Genomic DNA, 27105 nt, shown 5'->3' with positions numbered 1-27105 from the left:
TGTTGCTTTTCCAAAAGCGATCGTGGTGTTAAAACTCAAATTCAGCTTGTTAGTAGTTGCAAAAGTAACAGAGACAATACTGGAATTTATCGGTTATCTGTAAGTTCTGATACATTTTTGGGTGGTTTATCGGTTTATCTTTATCAAAGATAACTTTTCAGTTATCTGATTATCTGTTATCGAAGTAAATTTTTTGGTTATCTGTGCCCACTACTGCAAGCAATTCTTAAAACTTAGAACAATTGAAGCTGAGAGTAAATACAAGACATAAAAACAAGCTTACCAGTATTATCTGATCTCGCAAAAGGCAGTATTACAGTGATTTATTGGAAAAAAAACCCAAACATTAAAGGTACTTGGAAGCTCTTAAACAAAAACATCAAAAGTAAAAAAGTTGTCAAAGATTATCCAACATATTTTTACACAAATAATGAAACAATTCTTAAGGAAGCAAAAGCTATCCTTGATCATTTTAATGATTATTTTGCCAATGTGGGGAAAAACTTAACAAACTCAGTTGTATCTTCTAATTTGAGTTCTTGGGATAACAGGACAACACAACGATGATAACAGGACGACGGTGGCTGGAGGGGACGCTGGCACTGACTGTTCGCTGCTTCTCCACAAATCGGGATGCAGCCGGCGCGGTGCGGCGGCAGAGGAAAAACACCTCCGTGTTGATAACCATTTGTAAAATCCAGGCAGCTTTTGATGGCTTTCAGTGGAGTGAGTATATGAGAAATTGTTTAACAGCTGGACATGTTCCAACTTGTCCTTAAGGCTTCCAACAGAGGTGTTTTTCCTGTGGCGGAGCGTCGCAGCGGCTGCGAGCCAACGCTGCAATCCGCCCGCACGTCTTTCATTAAAAAAATCTCCTTTAACAGTGGAATATCCGGATAAAATGCTGAAACTGACTTCTTCTGAAACGTCTCTGTTCTCTCACGACGTCCTGGATCAATAGAGCCTGAAATGTGGAGGTTTTCAGCTTGAAACAGGCTGACGACGGCGCCTGAGAGCGCTGCATGACGTCTCGCTCTGTGGGAAGTCCTTAAAGCGACAGAATCACCTCAAAATCTCTCATCAGCTGTTAAAATTTTTACCGAAAACCAGCTTAATTTTTCGAACCGTGTCCACTTCGATGTGTCTCACAGGTTTAGAAAAAATTTTGATCAAACAAAGAGCCAGTCTCTCAGCAACTTCTCAGACAAAGGAATTCCGACGAGGGGCTGGATGACTCCTCCCACAAGGAGTGCTCACAGGCGACTGATGTCACCGACAGGCGTGGAAAAACTCACGCATGCTCCCGAGGGTTCAAGCATGTCTGACGTAAAAACATATGAATGAAATCCATATAGTTTTTGAAAAAAATAAAAAGGACCTATACTTTATTGACAGACCCCGTATCTCACTGTAGTTTTCGGGTGTGCTGCAGTGGAGAGTCTCTACTCACTGTATGATCTCCAGAAGCTGTCTCCGCACAGGGGCTAGGAAGCCTGATGGCCCCTGGTCTGGGCAAATGGAGCTAATGCTGCTGCTAGCTGCTATTCCAGTGGCTCTGTGATGTCCGCTCATCCTCCACATACACCGTATCTCCTCCACATTTAACTGGATGTGTACACATGGTCTGCCATCCCTGTGGAAGCTGTGGATCATCCTCCTGGCAGGTCTTGCATTCATCACCGGGTACATGGCTAAGAACAATTAGCACTGGTGCTACCTCTCTCATCATGCCGACTGACACCCTGACGCAGACCTGGTGGCTATATGACGGTGAATCACTGCTACCACCAACACTGGATTTATCACGCAGACCTCGCTATATCCATAGGGGATCCATAGGGGATCGGGCAGCCGGTTTACTTTACTGAAACACAGCGGTGAGAGCTCCATCTCGTCCCTCTGGTCTGCAGCATGTCCCGTCACACGACAGCTGCATCATTATCTGCGATGTCATCAGAGCACTGCCATACTGGATACTGATGCGGAATGTCAGAAAACCCGGAGTGGATTACAATGTTCTTCGCCCAATAAACAATCTGGACTCTCAAAAACCCATCACACTTGAACAACTAAATCTGCAATCACTGTCTTACAGAGCTGGACTCATCCACAACCATATTTTGGAAAAGGGGATAGATATTATGTGCATCAGTGAGACATGGCAACAGCCTGAGGTTTACTCTCTGGGTCACACACTAGACATGGTAATCACAGACTCAATCCCAATCACAAATTTCCAGGTCTATGATATTGGCGCCTCTGACCATCAGGCAGTTGTCATCAAAGTCCCCATATCCTCCCATTTCACCAAACAAAAATGACAAATAGCATTTAGGAACATCAAGAACATTGACTCCTTCTCTCTTGAACAGGACCTTCAACTTCTCTCTGCCCCCCTTGAATCATCAGTTGCCGACCTTGTGGACTATTACAATGAAAAGGTCTGGTCGTGTCCTTTAGCGGGCCTAAAAAACATCTGGCCTGACGGTGCATAAATCAGCCGACGGGAACATCAAAGATCTTATGCTAAACCTCTTTCCACTGCAAGGTTAGGACATTACTCCACAATAATCAATAACAATCCAGGTAACTCCAAAAAACTGTTTTCCACCATCCAAGACCTTCTCAAACCACAGATTCCTTCACACCACACCCCAACAGTAACTAACTGCAGTAACTTCCTTGATTTTGACAATATCCACTCCACGCTCTTATTTAGACACAGCTCCACCCATGACACCCCAACAACACCCACTACACAACATCTGCCTCAGTTCTGCCTCACAACGCAGCAGGAGGTCAAGAAGATCATCCACACTTCAAAGTCATCTACTTGTTTCTTAGATCCCCTTCCTTCCCCTCTGCTCAAAATTCACTTCAAGTCCATTAGTCCCATCATTACCAAAATCATTAACCTCTCTTGAAATTGGAACCGGACTACTGTAACGCACTTCTCATTGGGATCCCTGGCAGGAGCATCCAAAAGCTCCAGTATATTCAGAACAGTGCTTCCAGGGTCCTGATGAGGGTGTGGAAACATGAGCACATCACCCCCATCCTCCACACCCTCCACTGGCTTCCCGTTCACCTCCGTATTGAGTACAAGGTCCTTCTGCACATCAACCACTGTCTCTATGGAGATGCCCCCACCTACCTCACAGACCTGCTCACTCTACACACCTCAGGCAGAACCTGGTCAGGCCAACAGCACTGCCTTCTCCTACCCCATACACGGCTCAAGATCATGGGGGATCGAGCCTTCGAGGCCGCTGCTCCCCGTCTGTGGAACGCTCTACCAGTCCACCTCAGGGCCCCACAGGTGGTCGATGCTTTTAAGAAAGGACTAAAAACGTATTTTTTTAGAAAAGCTTACAGCTAATGTTATTAACTGTGTATATTTTTATGATGTTTTTACTGTTATTTTTTGTCTCTGTAGCACTATGAGATTTGAAATCAGATATAAAGTGTTATGTGTCGACGCGGGTTGAGGAGCGGACCTGCGTCAGACAGGACCCAGCGCTAAAAATAACCAGAAAGCGGTTCCAAACAGAAACTATTTATTATTCACCTGTGCTTAAAAGTGTAAAAACATAAAAACAACGTCCCTCTGGTGGAGTGATTCGTGGCTCGCTCTCCAGCACCCGCAAGGATTAAAGCCGGCGCTCCTGGACTTCCTACCACCGCCAAACACCCCCCAGGTGGACACGACAAACTGATTCTCTGTGAAGCAAAGAGAAGGTGAGGTAAGGCAACAGATACAACTATATCTTCCAATAAACACACGCTATCAGCAACACACTCAGGTCAGTGTCCTTTTTTTTACTTTATGCAAATGAGCAGCTTCTCACAACAAGTGGAGGATCACTTATCCTTCACGCCACAGCAGTGAGAAGCAAACTGCACAATTCTCTTCACAATTCCAGTACACTGTGTAACAAAACACCAAATTACTATCAACAATTACTTAAACACTTAATTACCTTTGGTGTGTGCTGACAGCATGTGTCCTCACCCCTCCCTGCTTCACGGGCTCGATGTGTCAAAACCCAGGCGCGGTCCTCAGCGTCTCACAAACGAACGTCACAAGGTCGAGTTCCCGGCAGTTCTGCTTGAATCACACATGACTTAAATGCAGAACGCCATCCAATTATCTGCTTCAGCTGCAAGTCGTCCAGGTTGCACGTGAGCACCACTCACAGGTGCTTTCCATGATGTTGATGAGGGTGAAGACTCTTCAGCCAGCACCTTCTCCACAGACAAATCAGCCCTCATGCCACCTGGAGAGCAAAGAAAAGAAAAGAACACCAAAACATCCAGCCACGCCCCCCCAACACACAACAATAAAGTGCAGTATAAATAAAATTTATTATGATTATTATAACAAGAAATAACCTGTTGGATTCAATGTTTATCAGAGAAACTGATGAATATGAAATAATTGATATAGTTCATAAACTAAAAGGGAAAAAATTGATTGCGATAATTGTGATATATTTTTGATAAAAAATATAATTGATTGTGTCGCTAAGCCTTAAACTTATATCTGTAACTTGTCATTAATGACTGGCAAATTTCCTTCCAAAATGAAAATAGCTGAAGTGATACTGTTGTTCAAATCTGGTGATAAACACATTTTTTCAAACTACAGGTCAATCTCACTGGTACCTCAACTTTCAAAAATTCTGAAAAAAGTATTCATTAAGAGGTTAAATTATTTTATATCCAAATATCACATACTAAATGAGCAGCAATATGGATTTAGGAAAAGTGGTACTACTTCACTGGTGATAACTGATTTCGTGGAACATATTACGAATGTAAACGAGCAGTATACTGTAGGGGTTTTTTTTTCGACTTACAGAAAGCATTTGATATTATAGATCAAGCCTTAATATTGGGTAAACTATTGAAGTATGGTATCAGAGGGTTAGCTCACGATTGGATAGCTAGTTATCTGCACAATAGGTATCAATGTGTTCACATTGGTGGGATAAATTCTGAATTTTTGAAATGCACTTGTGGGGTGCCCCAGGGCTCAGTCCTTGGGCCTTTGTTTTTTCTTTTGTATATTAATGACACATGTTTGGTTTCTACGTTTGTGAGTTGGATTTTATTTGCTGATGACACGGCTTTGTTTTGTAGTGGGTTCACTTGGGACAGGTTCTGGACACGATGGAGAGAACTACAGAAGTTCAAAGAATGGTTTGATTCAAATAAATTACCACTTCATTTTGGTAAGACAAAGTGTATCATATTTGGAAATAAATCCAGGAATTATGTAGAAATTTACAAGTACACGATATTGATATATTTCTTGGGGCTTTCATTGACAAAAATTTAAGCTGGAAAACACAAAAATTATATTAAATCAAAAATGTCAAAGATCATTGCCTTTTTGTATAAAGTACAGGACTTCCTCTCCCAACACTCATTAGTTACTTTATATCATTCATTACTTGTTCCGTACATGATCTACTGTATTGAAGTTTGGGGAACCACCTACAAAACCAATACAAATTCTTTTTTTTTACTATAAAAGAAAGTTACAATAATCATTAGTAAGAAAGCATATTGTGAGCCAACAAATCCATTGTTTGTTTACACATTTTAAAATTTTGGCACCTGATTGATTATGTCATAATACAAATTATGTTTAAAGTAAAAAATAACCTTTTACCACAACATGTCCAGGACCTGTTTAAAATGAGGGACGTCAGTTATATTTGTGAGAAATATTATTTCAAAAACTGAAGATTCGAACGACAGTAAAATTCATTGTGTTTGTGTTAAAGGTGTTAATATTTGGAATTTGTGCCCAGATAACATAAAATCACTTGGTAACTTGGTTGACTTTAAAAGGCGCTACAAAAATCATTTAATTACTTGTTATAGCATGATGAATTAGGTATATAGATTTTGTTTGTTTTTTGGGGGGGGGGGGGGTGTGCATGGTGCACTGCTGTTTGCATGTTTGTGTTTTGAAATCTTAGTTCAGTGATTACATTTTTGTCAGTTATCATGGGTGTATGTATACTTTTTGTATATATATGTATACATTTTTGCTCCTTTGGTTAAAGTGGGGGGGTGTTTATAAGCTTTTGCATCTGCCAACACCCGTTCGGACACATGGGCATACTGTCTGATTGTTTTCTTTGTTTTCGCTGTGAGGTTAATTTGTTATTTTGAGTCTGTATGTGCCGAATAAATTCATTCATTCAGTTCATTCATTCATTTATTATGTGTAACGGGTATACTCTTAAATTCTGAAAACACCGACATGACGGTCATTGGTCCTGCGAGACACAGACACCAGTTTGACCAGCTAATGTTAACCTTGGACTCGTGTCATTCTTCAAAGTGAAATTCTTGGGATAACCTTCGATCCCACACTGTCTTACAGCCTACACCTGTACCACAGTCCAGCATCATCGCAGGTCTCCCAGTGGTTCAAAATGCTGCTGCAAATTTGACCATATTACCCTGATTTTGGCCTCTCTTCACTGGCATCCTATCCATGCGAGATCAGATTTTAAGGTTTTATTATTAACATAGAAAATCTTCCATCTTAATTTTGTTACTAATAATTTGAGCAGGTCTGTGTCTCATCATTTCTAAATTCTGGTGTGTTAGTGAAGCACAGGACTAGCTGCCGGTGACCACATTAGCATCCTGTCTGTGATTCGTGAGTTGTTGGTTCTGGCTGGTTGATTTCTGATCACTTTCTTTTCAAGGTGCTGTTGATCTTAGTGATAGCTGATCCACTTGGTGGGCCTCTGCCTGACCACATGGATTTTAAAGTCACTGGACATGATAATTTGGAGATGCACTGTGTCCTTGGACTGGGTCGTGCTGCCCACTGAACTACCTTCTTTGGGAGTTCCAGTGAGGACGTTTGTTTCTGTTTGCATGTTTGGTGATTTTTTTTTTTTTTTAATTGTACTTCATTTAATTGATTTTTGTTCATTGTTTTTTGATTGATCTAAATAGATGGTTGCTCCTCTGATTCTGGTAGACCAGCCTGTAGACCCTGTGATCAAACTCTGCGAACAAAGGTTTGAAAGTTGTTTTGGGTTCCCTGATGGAACATTTTTGACTTGAGCTGCCCTCTTCAAACTGCCACGCACTTTCAGGAGGAGGCAACAAAGGTCAAACAAGGATCAAAATTCTTAAGTTGTCCCAATTGTGGCAATATGCATATAATATATATATATATATATATTTGATATGCATCCGACCTCAAACGAGCGTGCTATGGCTCGAAATATCAACAGGTCAGTGAACCTTTGATAATATGAAAAACAGGTAAAAACCTTTAACTATAATCAGTTTTGAAGATCTCATATGTTGTCAACATGAGAAATTCATCTAAGCACTTTAAAAAAATAAAAAAAATCTTGGGCTTAAAATTTCAAGATGGATCCACAAATCAATCAGGGTAGGTCCAAGCAAAAGTGACATTTAAGTCAATATCGGGTATTTGGGCAGAAAGTACGATCTGTGAAAATGGAAACCTGCAACAATTTCAGATTTTGTGTAGATGATTAACAGTCTCAGTAAACACTGAAGTGTAATTGGTCAGTGAGGATGACCAGGCATGTGAAGACGTACGGCTTCAACAAGGTGTTTAATTTCACAAATAATATTTTAAATCAAACTGAGATTTTGATGGAAAGTAGGCCTACATCATGTTTTTCATCACATTCTTAAAAGTACTGAGTAAAGAGCTCAGTGCCCTGCTTTGTGGATCACAACCTTATTTAACGCTCAATATGATAATTATAACAGACGGATTTCTTTACTCTTGGGATTGGGAGGAGGCCAAGGAATATTGGGAGGAGGCCCTGGGGAAGACACAGGACACGCTGGAGGGACTACATCTCTCGGCTGGCTTGGGAACGCCTTGGGGTTCCCCCGGAGGAGCTGGGGGAGGTGTGTGTGGATCGGGATGTCTGGGCGGCTTTGCTTGAGCTGCTGCCCCCGCGACCCGACTCCGGATAAAGCGGAAGAAAATGGATGGATGGATGGATGGATGGATTTCTTTACTCTGTTTTTTCTTTTGGAATTAGCAAAGTATTTACTGTCCAATCAGATGCAGTAAGTGTATGACAATATGTTAATATGATTAACTTGAAATTGACTTAAATCCCTTGACTATTGAGAAAGTGAATGCACAGACGCACGTTAGGGGGCATAAATGAGCGGTCAATAGGATACGAATAAATCACAATTTATTATGCAAAAGGTGCAACACAGTTCCAAATATGCAGAGTCCAATTCAATACAAAAGTGACACGTGGGCAGGCCCGAGGGTAGGAGACGCCTATCCAGAGAAGAGCCGGAATCCACATAGTTCCACCGCCAGCCGGAGGTCAGCAATACACCAGAACCACCCAGTCCTGGTACCCCAGGTGGCCACCGCTCAAGGCTGTCGGACCGGTACTGCTGGCAGGAGCAAAGACAGATTAAGGTGGGTGTGTGTACACCCAGCAAACAGTCAGCAAAAAACACAGGTTCCTCCAAAAGGAAAAATCCAATAATTCCCAGAGTGCTGAGGAACTTGAGAACGTACAGTGTCAAAGATTATACTTAAAAATGTGAAGTGACGAGTGGAGAACGCCAACTCCTCCAAACTTCCATAACCCAGCTACAAGCTGAAAGTATAAATCACACTGCAACAGACTTTATTAACAATAAATGTGCAAATGGCACAGAACGGCTGAGAGGGTTTACCTGTCTGGTAAGCTGATAACTCGGCAGAGTTATGGTGTCTCTCCCAGGCTTTTATGGTGATGTTGATGATGAAAAACAGCTGACAACCTAACGGTGCGCACCTGGAGGTGCCAAAAAGAGGCCAACAGGCCAGTGCGCCCTCTTCAGGGCAAAAAGGTGCCTGCATGGCAGGGCGCCATCTGGCGGTGGGCCAGCAGCCTGGCTTTAACGTCCTCTTCGTGCACCCAGGACAGGGCGTCAGACCGGACGTTCTTAGTCCCGGGGCGGTAAATGATTTTAAAATTAAAACAGCAAAAGAACAATGACCACCGGGCTTGCCTGGGGTTCAGCCGCTTAGCGGTCTGGATGTATTCCAGGTTCCGGTGGTCGGTAAGAACCACGAACGGGACCACAGCTCCCTCCAACAGATGTCTCCACTTCTCAAGGGCCTCTTTCACAGCCAGGAGTTCCCGATTGCCAGCGTCATAGTTCCGTTCGGCGGGGGTTACCCTGCGGGAAAAGTAAGCACAAGGGTGGAGAATACTATCGGACTCCCTGCTCTGGGACAACACGGCTCCTATCCCTGAGTCAGATGCATCCACTTCAACAATAAGCTGGCGGCTAGGATCGGGCTGCACCAGAACTGGTGCAGTTGAAAACCGGTGTTTCAACTCCCTAAATGCGGCTTTGCACCGATCTGACCAGGTGAAGGGGACTTTGGTGGAGGTCAGGGCTGTAAGGGGGCTAACTACCTGACTATAGCCCTTAATAAATCTCCTGTAAAAATTGGTGAACCCTAGGAACTGTTGAAGCTTCCTACGGTTTACCGGTTGGGACCAATCTCTCACCGCAGCAACCTTAGCCGGATCGGGTGCGACGGAGTTGGAGGAGATAATGAACCCTTAAGAAGGACAAAGAGGTGTGATGGAACTCGCACTTCTCAGTCTTCACAAACATCCGGTTCGCCAATAACCACTGAAGGACCTGACGGACATGCCTAACATGAGTCTCAGAGTCCTGGGAGAAGATGAGGATATCGTCTAGGTATACGAAGACGAATCGGTGCAGGAAATCCCGCAAATCCCGGAAATCCTGGAACGTCGCGGGGGCGTTGGTGAGGCCGAATGGCATGACCAGGTACTCAAAGGGGGTGTTAATTGCCGTCTTCCATTCGTCTCCCTTCCTTATCCAAACTAGATGGTAGGCATTCCTAAGATCCAGTTTCGTGAATATTTTGGCTCCATGCAGGGGCGTGAACACTGAATCTAAGAGCGGTAATGGGTATCAGTTGCGAACCGTAATCTCATTCAGCCCTCTATAATCAATGCATGGACGGAGACCGCCGTCCTTCTTGCCCACAAAAAAAAAAACTGCACCTAACGGGGATGAAGAATTCTGGATTAGCCCGGCAGCTAAAGAGTCCCGGATGTAGGTCTCTATTGATTCGTGCTCAGGACGTGAGAGGTTGTACAGACTGCTGGACGGATACTCAGCGCCCGGAATCAAATCAATGGCACAATCATACGGTCGATGTGACGGCAGGGTGAGGGCCAGATCCTTGCTGAAGACGTCAGCAAGGTCATGATACTCAGCCGGCACCCCTGTAAGATTGGGGGGGACTCTGACCTCCTCTTTAACTTCATCGCCAGGTGACACCGAGGATCTTAAACATTCAGCAGATTTCGCTTCATTGAGCCACAACCCCAGACGGCCAATCGATCCTGGGATTGTGTTTTGTCATCCATGGATAACCCAAAATAACCCTGGAGGTAGAAGGTGTTACATAAAACACAATCTCCTCCCTGTGATTACCAGAGACGACCAGAGTTAAAGACCGTGTCTGGCATGTGATTTCTGGTAGTAGGGTGCCATCTAGTGCCCGCACCTTCAATGGCGAAGGAACGGCCACCAGAGGGAGCCCTACAGCCTTAGCCCACCTACTATCCAGTAGGTTCCCTTCCGATCCTGTGTCAATCAGTGCTGAAGCGGTAAGGGTTAAATCCCCACAGAGGATTGTGACTGGGAGTCGTGCGCATTTGCGTGAAACACCCGTGTGGGTTGTATGGCTCACCCTCAGCCTAGTCTCTAAGGGTGAGCGTTGGAGTTTTAACCGCTTGGGGCAATTCTTCTGCGCATGCTCACTCGAGCCGCAGTAAAAACACTCTCCACGGGCCAGCCTCCTTTGTCTTTCCTTCATTTTGACTTTAGCCCTGCTCGTGTCCATAGGTTCGTCAGCATGGGGAGCTGGTGCAGCACGAAGAGCCCTGGCTCTGGAGCGGGGAGAGGACGGCGCTAATTCGGATCTGGAGGGGAGAGGGACAGCGCGCACCCGGCCACGCCCTTCGTCTCGCTCCCGCTTGTATTCCTCAAGCCGATTGTCCAAGCGAATAACCAGATCAATAAGCCGGTCTAAATCCCGCGGCTGATCCTTAGCCACCAGATGCTCCTTTAGGGTCGGAGACAACCCGTTTACAAAGGAGGCGTGGAGTGAGACTGAATCCCAACCGGACCTCACTGCCGCAATGCGGAAGTCAGTTGCATAATCAGCTGCACTCCGTCGTCCATCTCATTGACAGCAGCATATTTGAAGCAGATTCGCCTCTATTGGGATGATCGAACACCTGTCGAAAGTCCCTTATAAACCCAGTGTAAGTCAAGAGGATCCGTGAATCTTGTTCCCAGAGCGCCGTAGCCCAGGCGTGTGCCTCACCCCGAAGCAAATTAATCACATAAGCCACCCGGCTGTGCTCTGACGCGTACATAACGGGCCGTTGTGAAAAACGAGCGCACACTGCATCAAAAAGTCCGCGCACGTTTCAACACAACCACCGTACGGTTCCGGGGAACTAATGTAAGCTTCGGGCGACGAGGGGGGAGACCTCTGAATGACCGCTGGATTTATTCCGTTTGGAGGCAGATCTACTGGAGGAGGAGTGGCTGCAGCTGCACCTGACGCGCTCGTGTCTACCTGCGCGGTGAGAGCCTCCATCCAACAGCTGAGGTGAGCGTTCTGCTCAGTTAATAAATCCAAACGAGCAGTGAGGTTAGACAATATATGCTGCAGCTCACCCAGCGGTCCTCCTGGTAGATCCTGCGCACCTTGCACTTCCTTTGATCGGTCATCAGGTGGTAAATGCCCCTTGGAGTCCATGACGTGGCCGAGTTATCCTGTTGAGAAAGTGAATTCACGGACCCATGTTAGGGGGCGTAAATGAGCGGTCAATAGGATACGAATAAATCACAATTTATTATGCAAAAGGTGTAACACAGTTCCAAATATGCAGAGTCTAATTCAATACAAAAGTGACACGTGGGCAGGCCCGAGGGTAGGAGACGCCTATCCAGAGAAGAGCCGGAACCCACGTAGTTCCACCGCCAGCTGGAGGTCCGCAATACACCAGAACCGCCCAGTCCTGGTACCCCAGGTGGCCACCGCTCAAGGCTGTCAGACTGGTACTGCTGGCAGGAGCAAAGACAGATTAGATGGGTGTGTGTACACCCAGCAAACAGTCAGCAAAAAAACACAGGTTCCTCCAAAAGGAAAAATCCATTAATTCCCAGAGTGCTGAGGAACTTGAGAATGTACAGTGTCAAAGATTATACTTAAAAATGTGAAGTGAGGAGTGGAGAACGCCAACTCCTCCAAACTTCCATAACCCAGCTACAAGCTGAAAGTATAAATCACACTGCAACAGACTTTAGTAACAATAAATGTGCAAACGGCACAAAACGGCTGAGAGAGTTTACCTGTCGGGTAAGCTGATAACTTGGCAGAGTTATGGTGTCTCTCCCAGGCTTTTATGGTGATGATGATGATGATGATGATGATGAAAAACAGCTGACAACCTAACGGTGTGCACCTGGAGGTGCCAAAAAGACTTCAGACAACTTTATTGATCCCAAAAAAGGGCAATTATGTTTACACTCCAATTACCTCAGACAAGATACAGCAATTAATCCACAATTATTACTTGTTTACCGTAATAATGGCATACATCAAAATTAAAGACAACACATATACATTTGACATTGTTTATGTGCACTAAACTTGAAGCAGTCCGTCATCCGAATGGAGGCAAAGTGGGTGAAGGCCGCTGCACGTATAAGTCGCGCCGCCAGGCAAGCTTGAGCGAGGACAAGGCCTGCCGCAGGGAGGGGGGGGCAGAGAGTGATAAGAGGAGCTGGAGCATGCTTTGGTCCATGTGTAAGTCTGTCAGTTTGTTGTCCTTGTGGGTTGAGATAAGAATGGAGCCAAATAATCTCACCAGAGCCTGGATAAATTCCACTGGAGGAAAAACAGTGGGCAATTGACGGAGGCCAACAGGCCAGTGCGCCCTCTTCAGGGCAAAAAGGTGCCCGCACGGCAGGGCGCCATCTGGTGCTGGGCCAGCAGTACCTCCTCTTCAGCGGCCCACACAACATTGACATTCCTTTAGTTGTGTCAAAACTAGGTTTGATTCCCTCAAGTGTGATGCTTGTCTTCAAGGAATTTACTGATCTTATTGGCTTTCTATTGGTAAGTAAACACTTATTTTTAGCGTCGACTTTGATGTAATGTTAACAGATTAGAAAATAGGTAGGTTACCTATCAAAAACAGTTAATATACATATTATTTAATTTATATAAATAAAATAGAACTTTCAATGTATGTGCTATCCATGTATATTTACTCATAGAAATAAATTGTGAAGATCACTGCACAGGCGAGGCATTAGAAGTTTATTCAACGTTGGGTTTTTCTTCTTCATTTGTTCATTGTTCTAAAAGAACCACGTAGAAGTCATTCATGATGCTGAACTACATCAAAGCAGAAGCTCCAGAATCACCTCTGCAGCATGGATGGACATTGCAAGCGGGTTAATGTTGGTCACTACATTATTCCAGACCAACACTCCCTGAACATCTGCTTAGTCCTGGAACAACTGACACCGCACAATCTGACGCAGATTCCCAAACTAGTGCATGTGACAGTGATCCTGACTTTGTGATAAACCAAAGTGTGTTTGACACTTAATTCTACATTTTTGTACACATAATGGTAGCCATTTTGAAATTACAAGGTCCAGCTTATCATTTGTTTTTCAAATGTACTTAAATGAATTTCTCATGCACAAAAACATATGATTAGACAACAATATCATCAAAATTGGTCAATGTTAACCATTTTTACCAAATTTTCATATTTCATAAAATGCCATAGTGCCCTTATTTGAGGTCGGATACATAAACTATATATTTTTGGAATCATTATGAGTCATTGAGTATTTTGATATGCATATTGACACAATTGGGACAGTTTGTCCCTTGTTTGACCTTTTTGCCCACACACACACACACACACAAACAGAAAAATGCGTAGAAGTTTGAAGAGGGCAGTCCAAGTAAAAAATGCTGAAAATCCATTACGGAACCCAAAACCACTTTCTTCAAAGCTTTGGTCACAGGCTGGTCTTTGACTATGAGGAAGTCCTGACCATTGTTGCTCAGGGGGGTTAGTGAGTTTGGACCTCACCCCACCCTCACACTTCTGTTATGATTTGGTGCAATATGAATAGGCTGAATTGGAGGCCATCTGGTGGCCTGCATGAGATAGGATGCATCCTTTAAAGGGTACAAGAGATGAGGAATGCACTGAGACACGACTGGAAGAACAGATGCACGGGGTGAGAGGGTGGATGAGGGCAAAAAATAAACAATGGAGGGCAGGAGAAGAACTAAAAGACAACAGAGTAAATAAAACACGAACAGATCAGGTGAGGAGAAACTGACCATATGAGCGTGCACGTGACAAAAGTCAACACAGTTCTTAGAGTACCTGCCAGCGCAAAAATGTCAAAATTATTATTACTATTATGACTAAACCTTGATTTAACCAGATAAAGACCCACTGAGATTGAGACCTCTTTAACAAGGGTGACCTGGCCAAGAAAGGCGGCAGCACACGACAAACACCAAAGCCAGAAAGATAACAAGTTTTTCTCTCTCCAGGGTTTCATGGACGTCCTCGCTCTCTGAAGGTCTTCATCAATCCAAGCAGTCACAGGAAGGAGGCAGTTCCCATCTACAGGGACCACGTGGCTCCTCTCTTCAAGATGGCAAACATCCACACCAACATCACCGGTGAGTCCGTCCACCCGACTGCGAGTCCGTCCACCCGACTGCGAGTCTGTCCACCCGACGGCGAGTCTGTCCACCCGACGCCGAGTCTGTCCACCTGACGGTGTCACGGGGTTAGCGTGAGATTACAAACACTCTTAAACAGCTGACCACAGGGAAAGACGTTGGCATCCGCCCTTTTCAGGTTTCAAATCCCGCAAAACCTCAGAGAGGTCGCGTGCTGCGAGATCTCAGTAACATTGAGAACTGCATTGAGACGCTCTGATCGGGCTGCACTTTAACCGCTGCACACGGACAACACCATTAACATTGCAACATAAAACTATTTTTATATTGTTCATAAAACTCTCATGAATATATTCTCTGGGTTTTTAGATGTTATTATTGCATTTGTTTTATGTAAACATGCGAGAGTCACAGGCTGTTTCTCCATTATTTTCAATGGGAGCTGCTGTGAGCTACAATCGCTTCCTGATCATGTCATTTTGGGGGAAAGTGAAGTTTGCTCTTTAACGTCTTGATTATTGTCCTTTACAACACTGTGTTGTGGGCTGTCTGTTCTGTTCTGCTGCTGCTCCTCTCTCCTCCCTCCTCTCTCCTGCACAGGTGGTCCACCGCAGGCTGATCAACACACCTGTTTTCCATCTAATCAGCATCAGCATATGAACCCCGGCTCCTCATTCCATCTTCACCAGAAATTCTGCAAACCTTCCATGGTAAGACTGGTCATTTTGCTTCTACTTGCAAATCTTTCCTCTCTGTGTTCCCACACACCAGCCTGACAGAGCCGCAGCAAACACTGAAGCAACCTGTTCGCTATCAAGACTCCTCTGCAGCCTGTTACGGAGCTCCCACGCTCCCCTCCAGATAAGTTAAATGTTTGCTCTCCTTTTGCTCACATGAGCCGCTGCTCACTGAACGCTGCCTGGAATAATCATACAAACTGAACTGTGAACTTTTCCTGATAAGAACTACTAGAAGAAACTGATCTGAATCATTCTGTCTAACTGCCTCCATATCTGGACCAGCTGTGATAGTTCATCACTGATTGTCTGTGTGAACCGCTTCTGGAAGTGACTGGCTCAGCACTCACCCATCAGTGTCTCTTTCCCAGCCTCGTCAACAGCTTGTGATGGCCACCTGGCTCTGAACCCACACTCCAGTACCAAAGTTGCCGGAACTGCGGCTCCCCTGGTTCCACCACCATGCGGGCCTGTCTCCACTCGGCTAGACTACGCCCCTGCATATCAGTTATTCCTCTGTATATCAATCCATTGTAAATAAATCCATTTTCTAACGTCCATTTTCTGCTCCCTGCTTTTGGGTTCGTCCTCCACGGTCATCCGAACCGTAACAGGAGTTCCTGGCCACGTCATGGACCCAGCGGGGGCAGACCGGATGCAGCAAGCGTTGAACATCCACGGGGAGTTCCTCGGGAAGCTGCAGCAAGCGGTGGACTCCATCACCGAACACGTGAGCGCATTAACAGATCACGTCAAACAGTCAGACACATGTCTAACCGACCTCTCCACACAGCTCACACAGCTCTCAGTCACACAGACTTCTGACCCGTGCGCTGCCAGCTCGTCACCTCCACACATTCTGTTCCGGTTGCTGCTGCTTCTCCAGAACCGTTCATTTGTCACCCTGAACCATATTCGGGATGCGTAGAAACGTGCGCCGCTTTCCTTATGCAGTGCTTGTTGATGTTCAGTCAGTGTCCTTCTCAGTACCGCTCGAACGAAAGCAAAATTGTATATATTGTCAACTTGCTCCGGGGAGATGCGCGCTCCTGGGCCCCTGCGCTCTGGAGCAATGACTCTTCACTTCTCCGTTTGTTTGAATCGTTTACAGAAGAACTCAGGCTGGTTTTTGATCATCAATCAATCAATCAATCAATTTTTTTTATATAGCGCCAAATCACAACAAACAGTTGCCCCAAGGCGCTTTATATTGTAAGGCAAGGCCATACAATAATTATGTAAAACCCCAACGGTCAAAACAACCCCCTGTGAGCAAGCATCATCCCTCTAGGAGGGACATCTGTTTTCATTAAAGCAACGTCAGCGCAGTGCCATGGAATTTGCGGTGAATTTCAGAATCCTGGCGGCTGAATCCGATTGGAACAACACCGCATTATGTAGCGCCTTTCTAAACAGCTTGAGTGAAGCCGTCAAGGACGAACTGGCCATCCGAGATGAACCTGGCGATCTGGACACCCTTATTTCATTAAGTATCCGGTTAGATAACCGCATCAGAGAGTGCTGCCGGGACAGAGGCTGTCGGGCAGACCGGGACTTTTCCACTCGCCCCTCCCCTCGGCATACACCAGGATTTCGGGATTTCCTGAACCGTTTTGTTTTCATGTACTTGGGCGATATTTTGATCTTCTTGCCTAATCTCTCTGAACACATTAAACACGTTCGTCTCATTTTCCAATGGCTGTTGGAGAACCGACTGTTTGTCACGGCAAAATAGTGTGGATTTTGTCAGGACACAGTGTCTTTCTTGGGATATATAATTTCCCACAATCAAGTCAAACCTGATCCTGCTAAGGTCAGCGCGGTTGTGGACTGGCCGGTTCCCACGTGCGTGAAACAGTTACAACAATTCCTCGGGTTCGCCAATTTCTGTCAGCACTTCATTCGCGGATTTAGCCAGATCGCCGATTCACTCACTGCGCTCACCTCAACCAAAACCATTTTCCAGTGGACTCCTCAGGCTGACGCCACCTTCTCTCGCTTAAGGAACGCTTCGCCACCGCGCCTATTCTCACCCAACCTGATCCCGATCACCAGTTGATTGTTTAGGTTGATGCGTCGGACTCCGGGCTAGGGGCGGTGCTCTCACAGCGGTCAGAAAAGGACCAGCGGGTACACCCATGCGCATATTTCTCACGTTGTCTGACCCCCGCTGAAAGAAATTATGACGTGGGTAACTGGGAACTCCTAGCTATGAAGGAAGCACTCGCCGAGTGGAGACATTGGCTGGAGGGGACCATAGTTCCATTTATTGTCTGGACTGACCACCATAATCTTGAGTACATTCAGTCCGCTAAACGGTTGAATCCTCGGCAAGCCAGGTGGTCATTGTTTTTTGGACGGTTCAACTTCACCATATCCTACGATCCCGGCAGTAAGAACACCAAACCCGATGCATTCTCCCCAGTTAAGGATCCACCTGAGACACCGGACACTATCCCGCCCCTATCCATGATTGTGGGGGCGCTGACCTGGGATGTGGAGCAGGCTGTCCCGGAAGCCCACACACACCACCCTGACCCCAGGGGAGGTCCACCTGGCCGACTGTTTGTTCCGTCTGATGTCCGTTCTCAAGTCCTTCAGTTCTGCTATTCCTCTCGGTTGGCCTGCCACCCCGGGGTTGCCCGGACTCTGGACCTCCTTCATCGCCGCTTCTGGTGGCCCTCGGCTCAAGCCGACATGAGGGAGTTTGTGCAAGCATGCTCGTTCCTCGTCCTCACAATCGTGGATCGCTTCCCCAAGGCAGCCCACTTTGTGCCCCTGCCAAAGCTACCATCCGCCCAGGAGACCGCCGACATTCTGGTCCTCCACGTTGTCCGGCTGCATGGTATTACCCTGGACATCATCTCTGACCGGGGACCCCAGTTCACCTCGCAAGTCTGGCAAAGTTTCTGTGCTGCTCTTGGGGCCTCGGTCAGCCTGTCGACCGGGTTTCATCCTCAAACCAACGGACAGGCAGATCGGGCTAGCCAAGACCTTGAGACCACCGTACGGTGTGTATCCACCACCCATCCGACGGACTGGAGCCTACACCTGCCTGTTTCTGCCACAGGACTCTCCCCTTTCGAATTTCCCTCGGCTACCAACCCCTGCTATTTCAGTTGCAGGAGGGAGAGATCTCAGTACCATCAGTGCAGCTCCACCTCAAGAAGTGTCGTCGGGTGTGGAAGGCCGCCCGCTCTGCCCTGCTACGGACTAGAACCCGGACGCAGGAGTATGCAGACCGGCATCGGACTCCCGCTCCCGACTATCGTCCCGGGCAGGAGGTGTGGTTATCATCCCTCCAGGATGATAGGACATCCCTCTGCAGACTGACTCGCCCAAGTTGGCACCTCATGACATTGGTCCCTTTGTTGTGGACCGGGTGGTTAATCTAGCGGCCATCCGGCTCCGACTGCCCCGCTCCCTGCAGATCCACCCGGTTTTTCACGTCTCTCGTCTGAAACCTGTGCATTCAAGTCCTCTGTGCCCTCCAGCACCATCGCCACCCCCTGCCCAGATGGTGGATGGCCATCTGGCCTGGACAGTCAGGAAGTTCGTAGACGTACGCCGTCGGTGGCGGGGGTTCCAGTACCTGGTGGACTGGGAGGGATACAGCCCAGAAGAACGCTCCTGGGTCAAACGGGGGCTAATCCTGGACCCGTCGCTCATCAGGGACTTCTACCGGGAGCATCCTGATCGGCCTGGTAGGTCACCTGTGGGCTCCCATTGGGGGGGGCACTGTTGTGAGCTGTCTGTTCTGTTCTGCTGCTGCTCCTCTCTCCTCCCTCCTCTCTCCTTTCCTGCACAGGTGGCATGCTGCAGGCTGATCAACACACCTGTTTTCCATCTAATCAGCATCAGCATATGAAGCCCGGCTCCTCATTCCATCTTCACCAGAAACTCTGCAAACCTTCCATGGTAAGACTGGTCATTTTTGCTTCTACTTGCAAATCTTTTCTCTTGGTGTTCCCACACACCAGCCTGACAGAGCCGCAGCAAACACTGAAGCAACCTGTTTGCTATCAAGACTCCTCTGCAGCCTGTTACGGAGCTCCCACGCTCCCCTCCAGCTAAGTTAAGTGTTTGCTCTCCTTTTGCTCACATGAGCCGCTGCTCACTGAACGCTGCCTGGAATAATCTCACAAACTGAACTGTGAACTTTTCCTGATAAGAACTACTAGAAGAAACTGAACTGAATCATTCTGTCTAACTGCCTGCATATCTGGACCAGCTGCGATAGTTCATCACTGATTGTCTGTGTGAACCACTTCTGGAAGTGACTGGCTCAGCACTCACCGATCTGTGTCTTTTTTCCAGCCTCGTCAACAGCTTGTGGCGGGCGCCTGGCTCAGAACCCACACTCCAGAACCAAAGTTGCCAGGACTGTGGATCCCCTGGTTCCACCGCCGTGCGGGCCCATCTCCACTCGGCTAGACTACACCCCTGCATATCAGTTATTCCTCTGTATATCAATCCATTGTAAATAAATCCATTTTCTAACGTCCATTTTCTGCTCCCTGCTTTTGGGTTTGTCCTCCACGCTCATCCGAACCGTAACAGTTTGTCCTCTTTGTTCCAGACTAATATCTATGTCTGAAATTCGGTTTGCATTTATTAAATTCCACACAGATTAAACATAGCAGACACGGATTATTCATTATAATTGTTTTAGCAAGTTTTCAGGGTATCATGTATGCAGTCTCTTATTAAGCATAGAAATTACATTTTTGTAGTATAATATTCATTTACAATTGTCATCATGTGGATTCTCTATGTTGTTTTGACGACAGCGACTCTCTGGCGCGCAAGGGATTATGGGATACATGAAAACCCCAAATGTGTGTTTTCTGTGACCTGGTTCTGGATAAGCCGTTGAAGATGAATCAGGGCTTCTTTTCCTGGCATTGTACGCCATCTTTGCTTCCATTTTGGAGATAGGTGTCATCCCAGATGATTTAAGGAAAACCTGGTTCTTCTCTTTCAAAGGAAAGAGGGATCAGGGGGAGGTCTTTGCAGCGATGTAGATTTTTGGAAGTATTTGATCCATTGGACTTGCTGAGAACTTGTGGAGTTGCCCATCATCACAGCTGGCCTAGACAGTGGTACCTGGACCAAGCCTCTGATTTCTTCCCAGTGGCATGTGTTGCAGGTCTGGGTGTCGGGTCAGGTTATGGAATGCAGTGGTTTAAGTAGTCGGTGAGAGAGCAGTCATCAGATAGGCTCAGGGACTGAGGACACCCCTCCCTCGGGATCCCAGAGATGAAGCTCAGAGTTAGTCTGCCCCCTAGTGGATTTAATTGTGAATGATTGTGTGTACTTCGTAGTCTGCACAGACAGGAGTTTGCATGTACCGTGTGTGCAGTTTGAGTCTCCGTTGGGGGTCATTTTGTGTACGAGACATTTAATTGAAATATGATTCAATCCGAAGTGAAACATCAGGACATTAGGATGCTCTGTTACTGACAAGACAGACATTGGACAGATACGTGAAGACAAACTGGGCTTTAGTGAGTGAAGTGCCGCTCGGTTCTGGTCCGATCACTGTGACGACCGACTTAAAATGTTCTCCCAAAATACTTTGTCTAGAAGGAGATCAGTAAGTGGTCTGAAATGCACCATCATGTCCAAAGGTCACATCTCATGGCACTCTCTGGTTGCTAGGGAACCTGATACAGTGGGTGGAGCTTGGCCCATCTGTTGGAACAGAGGGAGACGGCGTCTCTCCTCCTGCCGTCCTCTCAGCAGATGGTCTCATATTTGCTCCCTTACTTTTTAGACAGTTATTATCACTCATTGCACCACTGTCCGTCTCTCTGTTTCTGTCTTTCTGTCTGTCTCTCTGTTTCTGTCCGTCTCTCTGTTTCTCTCTTTCTGTTTTTTTTTTTTTGTCTGTCTCTGTTTCTGTCTGTCTTTCTGACCGTCTCTGTTTCTGTCTTTCTGACTGTCTCTCTGTTTCTGTATGTTTCTGTCTGTCTTTCTGACCGTCTCTGTTTCTGTCTTTCTGGCTGTCTGTTTCTGTCCATCTTTCTGGCTGTCTCTCTGTTTCTATCCATCTTTCTGACTGTCTCTCTGTTTCTCTTTGTTTCTGTCTTTCTGTCTGTCTGTCTGTTTCTGTCCTTCTCTCTGTTTCTGTCTTTCTGTCCGTCTCTCTGTTTCTCTCTGTTTCTGTTTTTTTTGTCTGTCTCTCTGTTTCTGTCTTTCTGAATGTCTCTCTGTTTCTGTATGTTTCTGTCTTTCTGACTGTCTTTCTGTTTCTGTCTTTCTGACTGTGTTTCTGTCTTTCTGGCTGTCTCTCTGTTTCTGTCTTTCTGACTGTGTTTCTGTCTTTCTGGCTGTCTCTCTGTTTCTGTCTTTCTGATGTCTGTCTGTTTCTGTCTTTCTGACTGTCTCTGTTTCTGTATGTTTCTGTGTTTGACTGTCTCTCTGTTTCTCTGTTTCTGTCTTTCTGTCCATCTTTCTGACTGTCTCTCTGTTTCTGTCTGTTTTTGTTTTTCTGACTGTCTCTCTTTTTCTGTCCATCTCTCTGTTTCTGTCCTGCTGTCCAGCTTTCTGACTGTCTCTCTGTTTCCATTTGTCTTTCTGACTGTCTCTGTTTCTGTCCGTCTTTCTGAGCGTCTCACTGTTTCTGTCTGTTTCTGTCTTTCTGACTCTCTCTGTTTCTGTCCGTCTTTCTGAGCGTCTCTCTGTCTCTGCTTGTTTCTGTCTTTCTGACCGTCTCTCTGTTTCTGTTTGTCTTTCTGACCATCTCTCTGTTTCTGTCTGTCTGACCATCTCTGTCTGCCTGTCTGTCTTTCTGGGTTTTTTTTGAAGGCCTCTCTGTTTCTGTCTGTCTGTCTGTCTTTCTGTTTTTTTTCTGTCTGTCTCTCCTTTTCTGTCTGTCTGACCGTCTCTCTGTTTGTGTTTGTCTTTCTGACCATCTCTCTGTTTCTGTCTGTCTGTTTTTTTCTGTCTGTCTGAGCATCTCTCTGTTTCTGTCTTTCTGGCTGTCTCTCTGTTTCTGTCTGTCTTTCTGACTGTCTCTCTGTTTCTCTCTGTTTCTGTCTTTCTGTCCATCTTTCTGACTGTCTCTCTGTTTCTGTCTGTTTTTGTTTTTCTGACTGTCTCTCTCTTTCTGTCCATCTTTCTGACCATCTCTCTGTTTCTGTCTTTCTGTCCAGCTTTCTGACTGTCTCTCTGTTTCCATTTGTCTTTCTGACTGTCTCTGTTTCTGTCCGTCTTTCTGAGCGTCTCACTGTTTCTGTCTGTTTCTGTCTTTCTGACCGTCTCTCTGTTTCTGTTTGTCTTTCTGACCATCTCTCTGTTTCTGTCTGTCTGACCATCTCTGTCTGCCTGTCTGTCTTTCTGTTTTTTTTTAACACCTCTCTGTTTCTGTCTGTCTGTCTGTCTTTCTGTTTGTGTTTGTCTGTCTCTCCTTTTCTGTCTGTCTGACCGTCTCTCTGTTTGTGTTTGTCTTTCTGACCATCTCTCTGTTTCTGTCTGTCTGTTTTTTCTGTCTGTCTGAGAGTCTCTCTGTTTCTGTCTTTCTGTCCAGCTTTCTAACTGTCTCTCTGTTTCCATTTGTCTTTCTGACTGTCTCTGTTTCTGTCCGTCTTTCTGAGCGTCTGTCTGTTTCTGTCTTTCTGACTGTCTCTCTGTTTCTGTCGGTCTTTCTGAGCATCTCTCTGTTTCTGCCTGTTTCTGTCTTTCTGACCGTCTCTCTGTTTCTGTTTGTCTTTCTGACCATCTCTCTGTTTCTGTCTGTCTGACCATCTCTGTCTGCCTGTCTGTCTTTCTGGGTTTTTTTTTGAACGCCTATCTGTTTCTGTCTGTCTGTCTGACTTTCTGTTTTTTTTTCTGTCTGTCTCTCCTTTTCTGTCTGTCTGACCATCTCTCTGTTTGTGTTTGTCTTTCTGACCATCTCTCTGTTTCTGTCTGTCTGTTTTTTTCTGTCTCTCTGAGTGTCTCTCTGTTTCTGTTTGTCTTTCAGACCGTCTCTCTGTTTCTGTCTGTCTGACCGTCTCCATCTGTCTGTCTCTCTTTTTCTGTCTGTCTGACCATCTCTGTCTGTCTCTTTCTGTTTTGTTTCTGTCTGTCTTTCCTTTTCTGTCTGTCTGACCATCTCTCTGTTTCTGTTTGTCTTTCTGACCGTCTGTTTCTGTCTGTCTGACCATCTCTCTGTTTGTCTTTCAGACCGTCTCTCTGTTTCTGTCTGTCTGACCATCTCCATCTGTCTGTCTCTCTGTTTCTGTCTGTCTGACCATTTCTGTCTGTCTCTTTCTGTTTTGTTTCTGTCTCTTTCCTTTTCTGTATGTCTGACCGTCTCTGTTTCTGTTTGTCTTTCAGACCGTCTCTCTGTTTCTGTCTGTCTGACCGTCTCCATCTGTCTGTCTCTGTTTCTGTCTGTCTGACCATCTCTGTCTCTTTCTGTTTTGTTTCTGTCTGTCTTTCCTTTTCTGTCTGTCTGACCGTGTCTCTGTTTGTGTTTGTCTTTCTGACCATCTCTCTGTTTCTGTCTGTCTGTTTTTTCTGTCTGTCTGAGAGTCTCTCTGTTTCTGTCTTTCTGTCCAGCTTTCTAACTGTCTCTCTGTTTCCATTTGTCTTTCTGACTGTCTCTGTTTCTGTCTGTCTTTCTGAGTGTCTGTCTGTTTCTGTCTTTCTGACTGTCTCTCTGTTTCTGTCGGTCTTTCTGAGCATCTCTCTGTTTCTGCCTGTTTCTGTCTTTCTGACCGTCTCTCTGTTTCTGTTTGTCTTTCTGACCGTCTCTCTGTTTCTGTTTGTCTTTCTGACCATCTCTCTGTTTCTGTCTGTCTGACCATCTCTGTCTGCCTGTCTGTCTTTCTGGGGTTTTTTAGAACGCCTATCTGTTTCTGTCTGTCTGTCTGACTTTCTGTTTTTTTTTCTGTCTGTCTCTCCTTTTCTGTCTGTCTGACCGTCTCTCTGTTTGTGTTTGTCTTTCTGACCATCTCTCTGTTTCTGTCTGTCTGTTTTTTTCTGTCTCTCTGAGCGTCTCTCTGTTTCTGTTTGTCTTTCAGACCGTCTCTCTGTTTCTGTCTGTCTGACCGTCTCCATCTCTCTGTCTCTCTGTTTCTGTCTGTCTGACCATCTCTGTCTGTCTCTTTCTGTTTTGTTTCTGTCTGTCTTTCCTTTTCTGTCTGTCTGACCATCTCTCTGTTTCTGTTTGTCTTTCTGACCATCTGTTTCTGTCTGTCTGACCATCTCCATCTGTCTGTCTCTCTGTTTCTGTCTGTCTGACCATTTCTGTCTGTCTCTTTCTGTTTTGTTTCTGTCTCTTTCCTTTTCTGTATGTCTGACCGTCTCTGTTTCTGTTTGTCTTTCAGACCGTCTCTCTGTTTCTGTCTGTCTGACCGTCTCCATCTGTCTGTCTCTGTTTCTGTCTGTCTGACCATCTCTGTCTCTTTCTGTTTTGTTTCTGTCTGTCTTTCCTTTTCTGTCTGTCTGACTGTCTCTCTGTTTCTGTTTGTCTTTCTGACCGTCTCTCTGTTTCTGTCTGTATGACGTCTCTGTATCTCTGTTTCTGTCTGTCTGACTGTCTCTGTCTGTCTCTCTGTTTCTGTCTTTCTGACGTCTCTCTGTTTGTTTTTTTTTCCTGACTGTTTCTGTCTGTCTGTTTTTTTTCTGTCTGTCTGACCTTCGCTCTGTTTCTGTTTGTCTTTCTGACCGACTCTCTGTTTCTGTCTGTCTGTCTTTCTGTTTCTGTCTGTCTGTCTGACTGTCTCTGTCTGTCTGTCTGTCTCTCTCTTTCTGTCTTTCTGACTGTCTCTGTTTCATTTTTTTTCCTGACTCTCTCCTTTTCTGTTTGTCTGACCGTCTCTCTGTTTCTGTCTGTCTGACCGTCTCTCTGTTTCTGTTTGTCTTTCTGACTATCTCTCTGTTTCTGTCTGTCTGACCATCTCTGTCTATCTCTCTGTTTCTGTCTTTCTGACCGTGTCTCTTTTTCTGTTTTTTTTTCCTGACTGTCTCTGTTTCTGTTTGTCTGACCGTCTCTCTGTTTCTGACTGTCTGACCGTCTCTCTGTTTCTGTTTGTCTTTCTGACTATCTCTCTGTTTCTGTCTGTCTGACCATCTCTCTCTTTCTGTCTGTCTGACCATCTCTCTGTTTCTGTCTGTCTGACCATCTCTCGGTTTCTGTCTGTCTGACCATCTCTGTATCTCTGTTTCTGTCTGTCTGACCGTCTCTCGGTTTCTGTTTGTCTTTCTGACCATCTCTCTGTTTCTGTCTGTCTGACCATCTCTGTATCTCTGTTTCTGTCTGTCTGACCGTCTCTCTGTTTCTGTTTGTCTTTCTGACCATCTCTCTGTTTCTGTCTGTCTGACCATCTCTGTATCTCTGTTTCTGTCTGTCTGACCGTCTCTCTGTTTCTGTTTGTCTTTCTGACCATCTCTCTGTTTCTGTCTGTCTGACCGTCTCTGTATCTCTGTTTCTGTCTTTCTGACCGTGTCTCTGTTTCTGTTTTTTTTTTCCTGACTGTCTCTGTTTCTGTCTGTCTGACCGTCTCTCTGTTTCTGTTTGTCTTTCTGACCATCTCTCTGTATCTCTGTTTCTGTCTGTCTGACCGTCTCTCTGTTTCTGTTTGTCTTTCTGACCATCTCTCTGTTTCTGTCTGTCTGACCGTCTCTTTGTTTCTGTTTGTGTTTCTGACCGTCTCTCTGTTTCTGTCTGTCTCTGTCTGTCTCTGTTTCTGTCTTTCTAACCGTCTCTCTGTTTCTGTTTGTCTTTCTGACCATCTCTCTGTTTCTGTTTCTGTCTTTCTGACCGTCTCTCTGTTTCTGTTTGTCTTTCTGACCGTCTCTCTGTTTCTGTTTGTCTTTCTGACCATCTCTCTGTTTCTACAGTCTTTCTGACCATCTCTCTGTTTCTGTCTGTCTGACCGTCTCTCTGTTTCTGTTTGTCTTTCTGACCGTCTCTCTGTTTCTGTCTGTCTGACCGTCTCTGTATCTCTGATTCTGTCTTTCTGACCGTGTCTCTGTTTCTATTTTTTTTTCCTGACTGTCTCTGTTTCTGTCTGTCTGACCGTCTCTGTATCTCTGTTTCTGTCTGTCTGACCGTCTCTCTGTTTCTGTCTTTCTGACCATCTCTCTGTTTCTGTCTGTCTGACCGTCTCTGTATCTCTGTTTCTTTCTGTCTGACCATCTCTCTGTTTCTGTTTGTGTTTATGACCGTCTCTCTGTTTCTGTCTTTCTGACCGTGTCCTCTTTTCTGTTTTTTTTTCCTGACTGTCTCTGTTTCTGTCTTTCTGACCGTCTCTCTGTTTCTATTTTTTTTTCCGGACTGTCTCTGTTTCTGTCTTTCTGACTGTCTCTCTGTTTCTGTTTTTTTTCCTGACTGTCTCTGTTTCTGTCTTTCTGACCGTCTCTCTGTTTCTGTTTGTCTTTCTGACCATCTCTCTGTTTCTGTCTGTCTGACCATTTCTGTCTGTCTCTTTCTGTTTTGTTTCTGTCTCTTTCCTTTTCTGTATGTCTGACCGTCTCTGTTTCTGTTTGTTTTTCAGACCGTCTCTCTGTTTCTGTCTGTCTTCTCTCTGTTCTCTGTTTTCT

At 45.6% G+C, this 27105-nt stretch overlaps 1 protein-coding gene across 1 annotated transcript in view; it reads left to right on the top strand.

Annotated features, from left to right (window-relative positions):
• cerkl (ceramide kinase-like) overlaps positions 1–27105 on the top strand; it is a 193987-nt gene that overhangs the window by 80689 nt on the left and 86193 nt on the right. Inside the window, exon 4 of the mRNA XM_034186121.1 lies at positions 14699–14830. Within this exon, the coding sequence (XP_034042012.1) occupies positions 14699–14830 (132 nt within the window). The remainder of the gene's footprint in view (positions 1–14698; positions 14831–27105) is intronic.

This window comes from Thalassophryne amazonica, chromosome 14 (assembly GCF_902500255.1).
Source record: "Thalassophryne amazonica chromosome 14, fThaAma1.1, whole genome shotgun sequence".
Lineage (NCBI taxonomy): Eukaryota > Metazoa > Chordata > Actinopteri > Batrachoidiformes > Batrachoididae > Thalassophryne > Thalassophryne amazonica.
The sequence above is the reverse complement of the archived record's forward strand: the minus strand, read 5'-3'. Positions and strand labels throughout refer to the sequence as shown.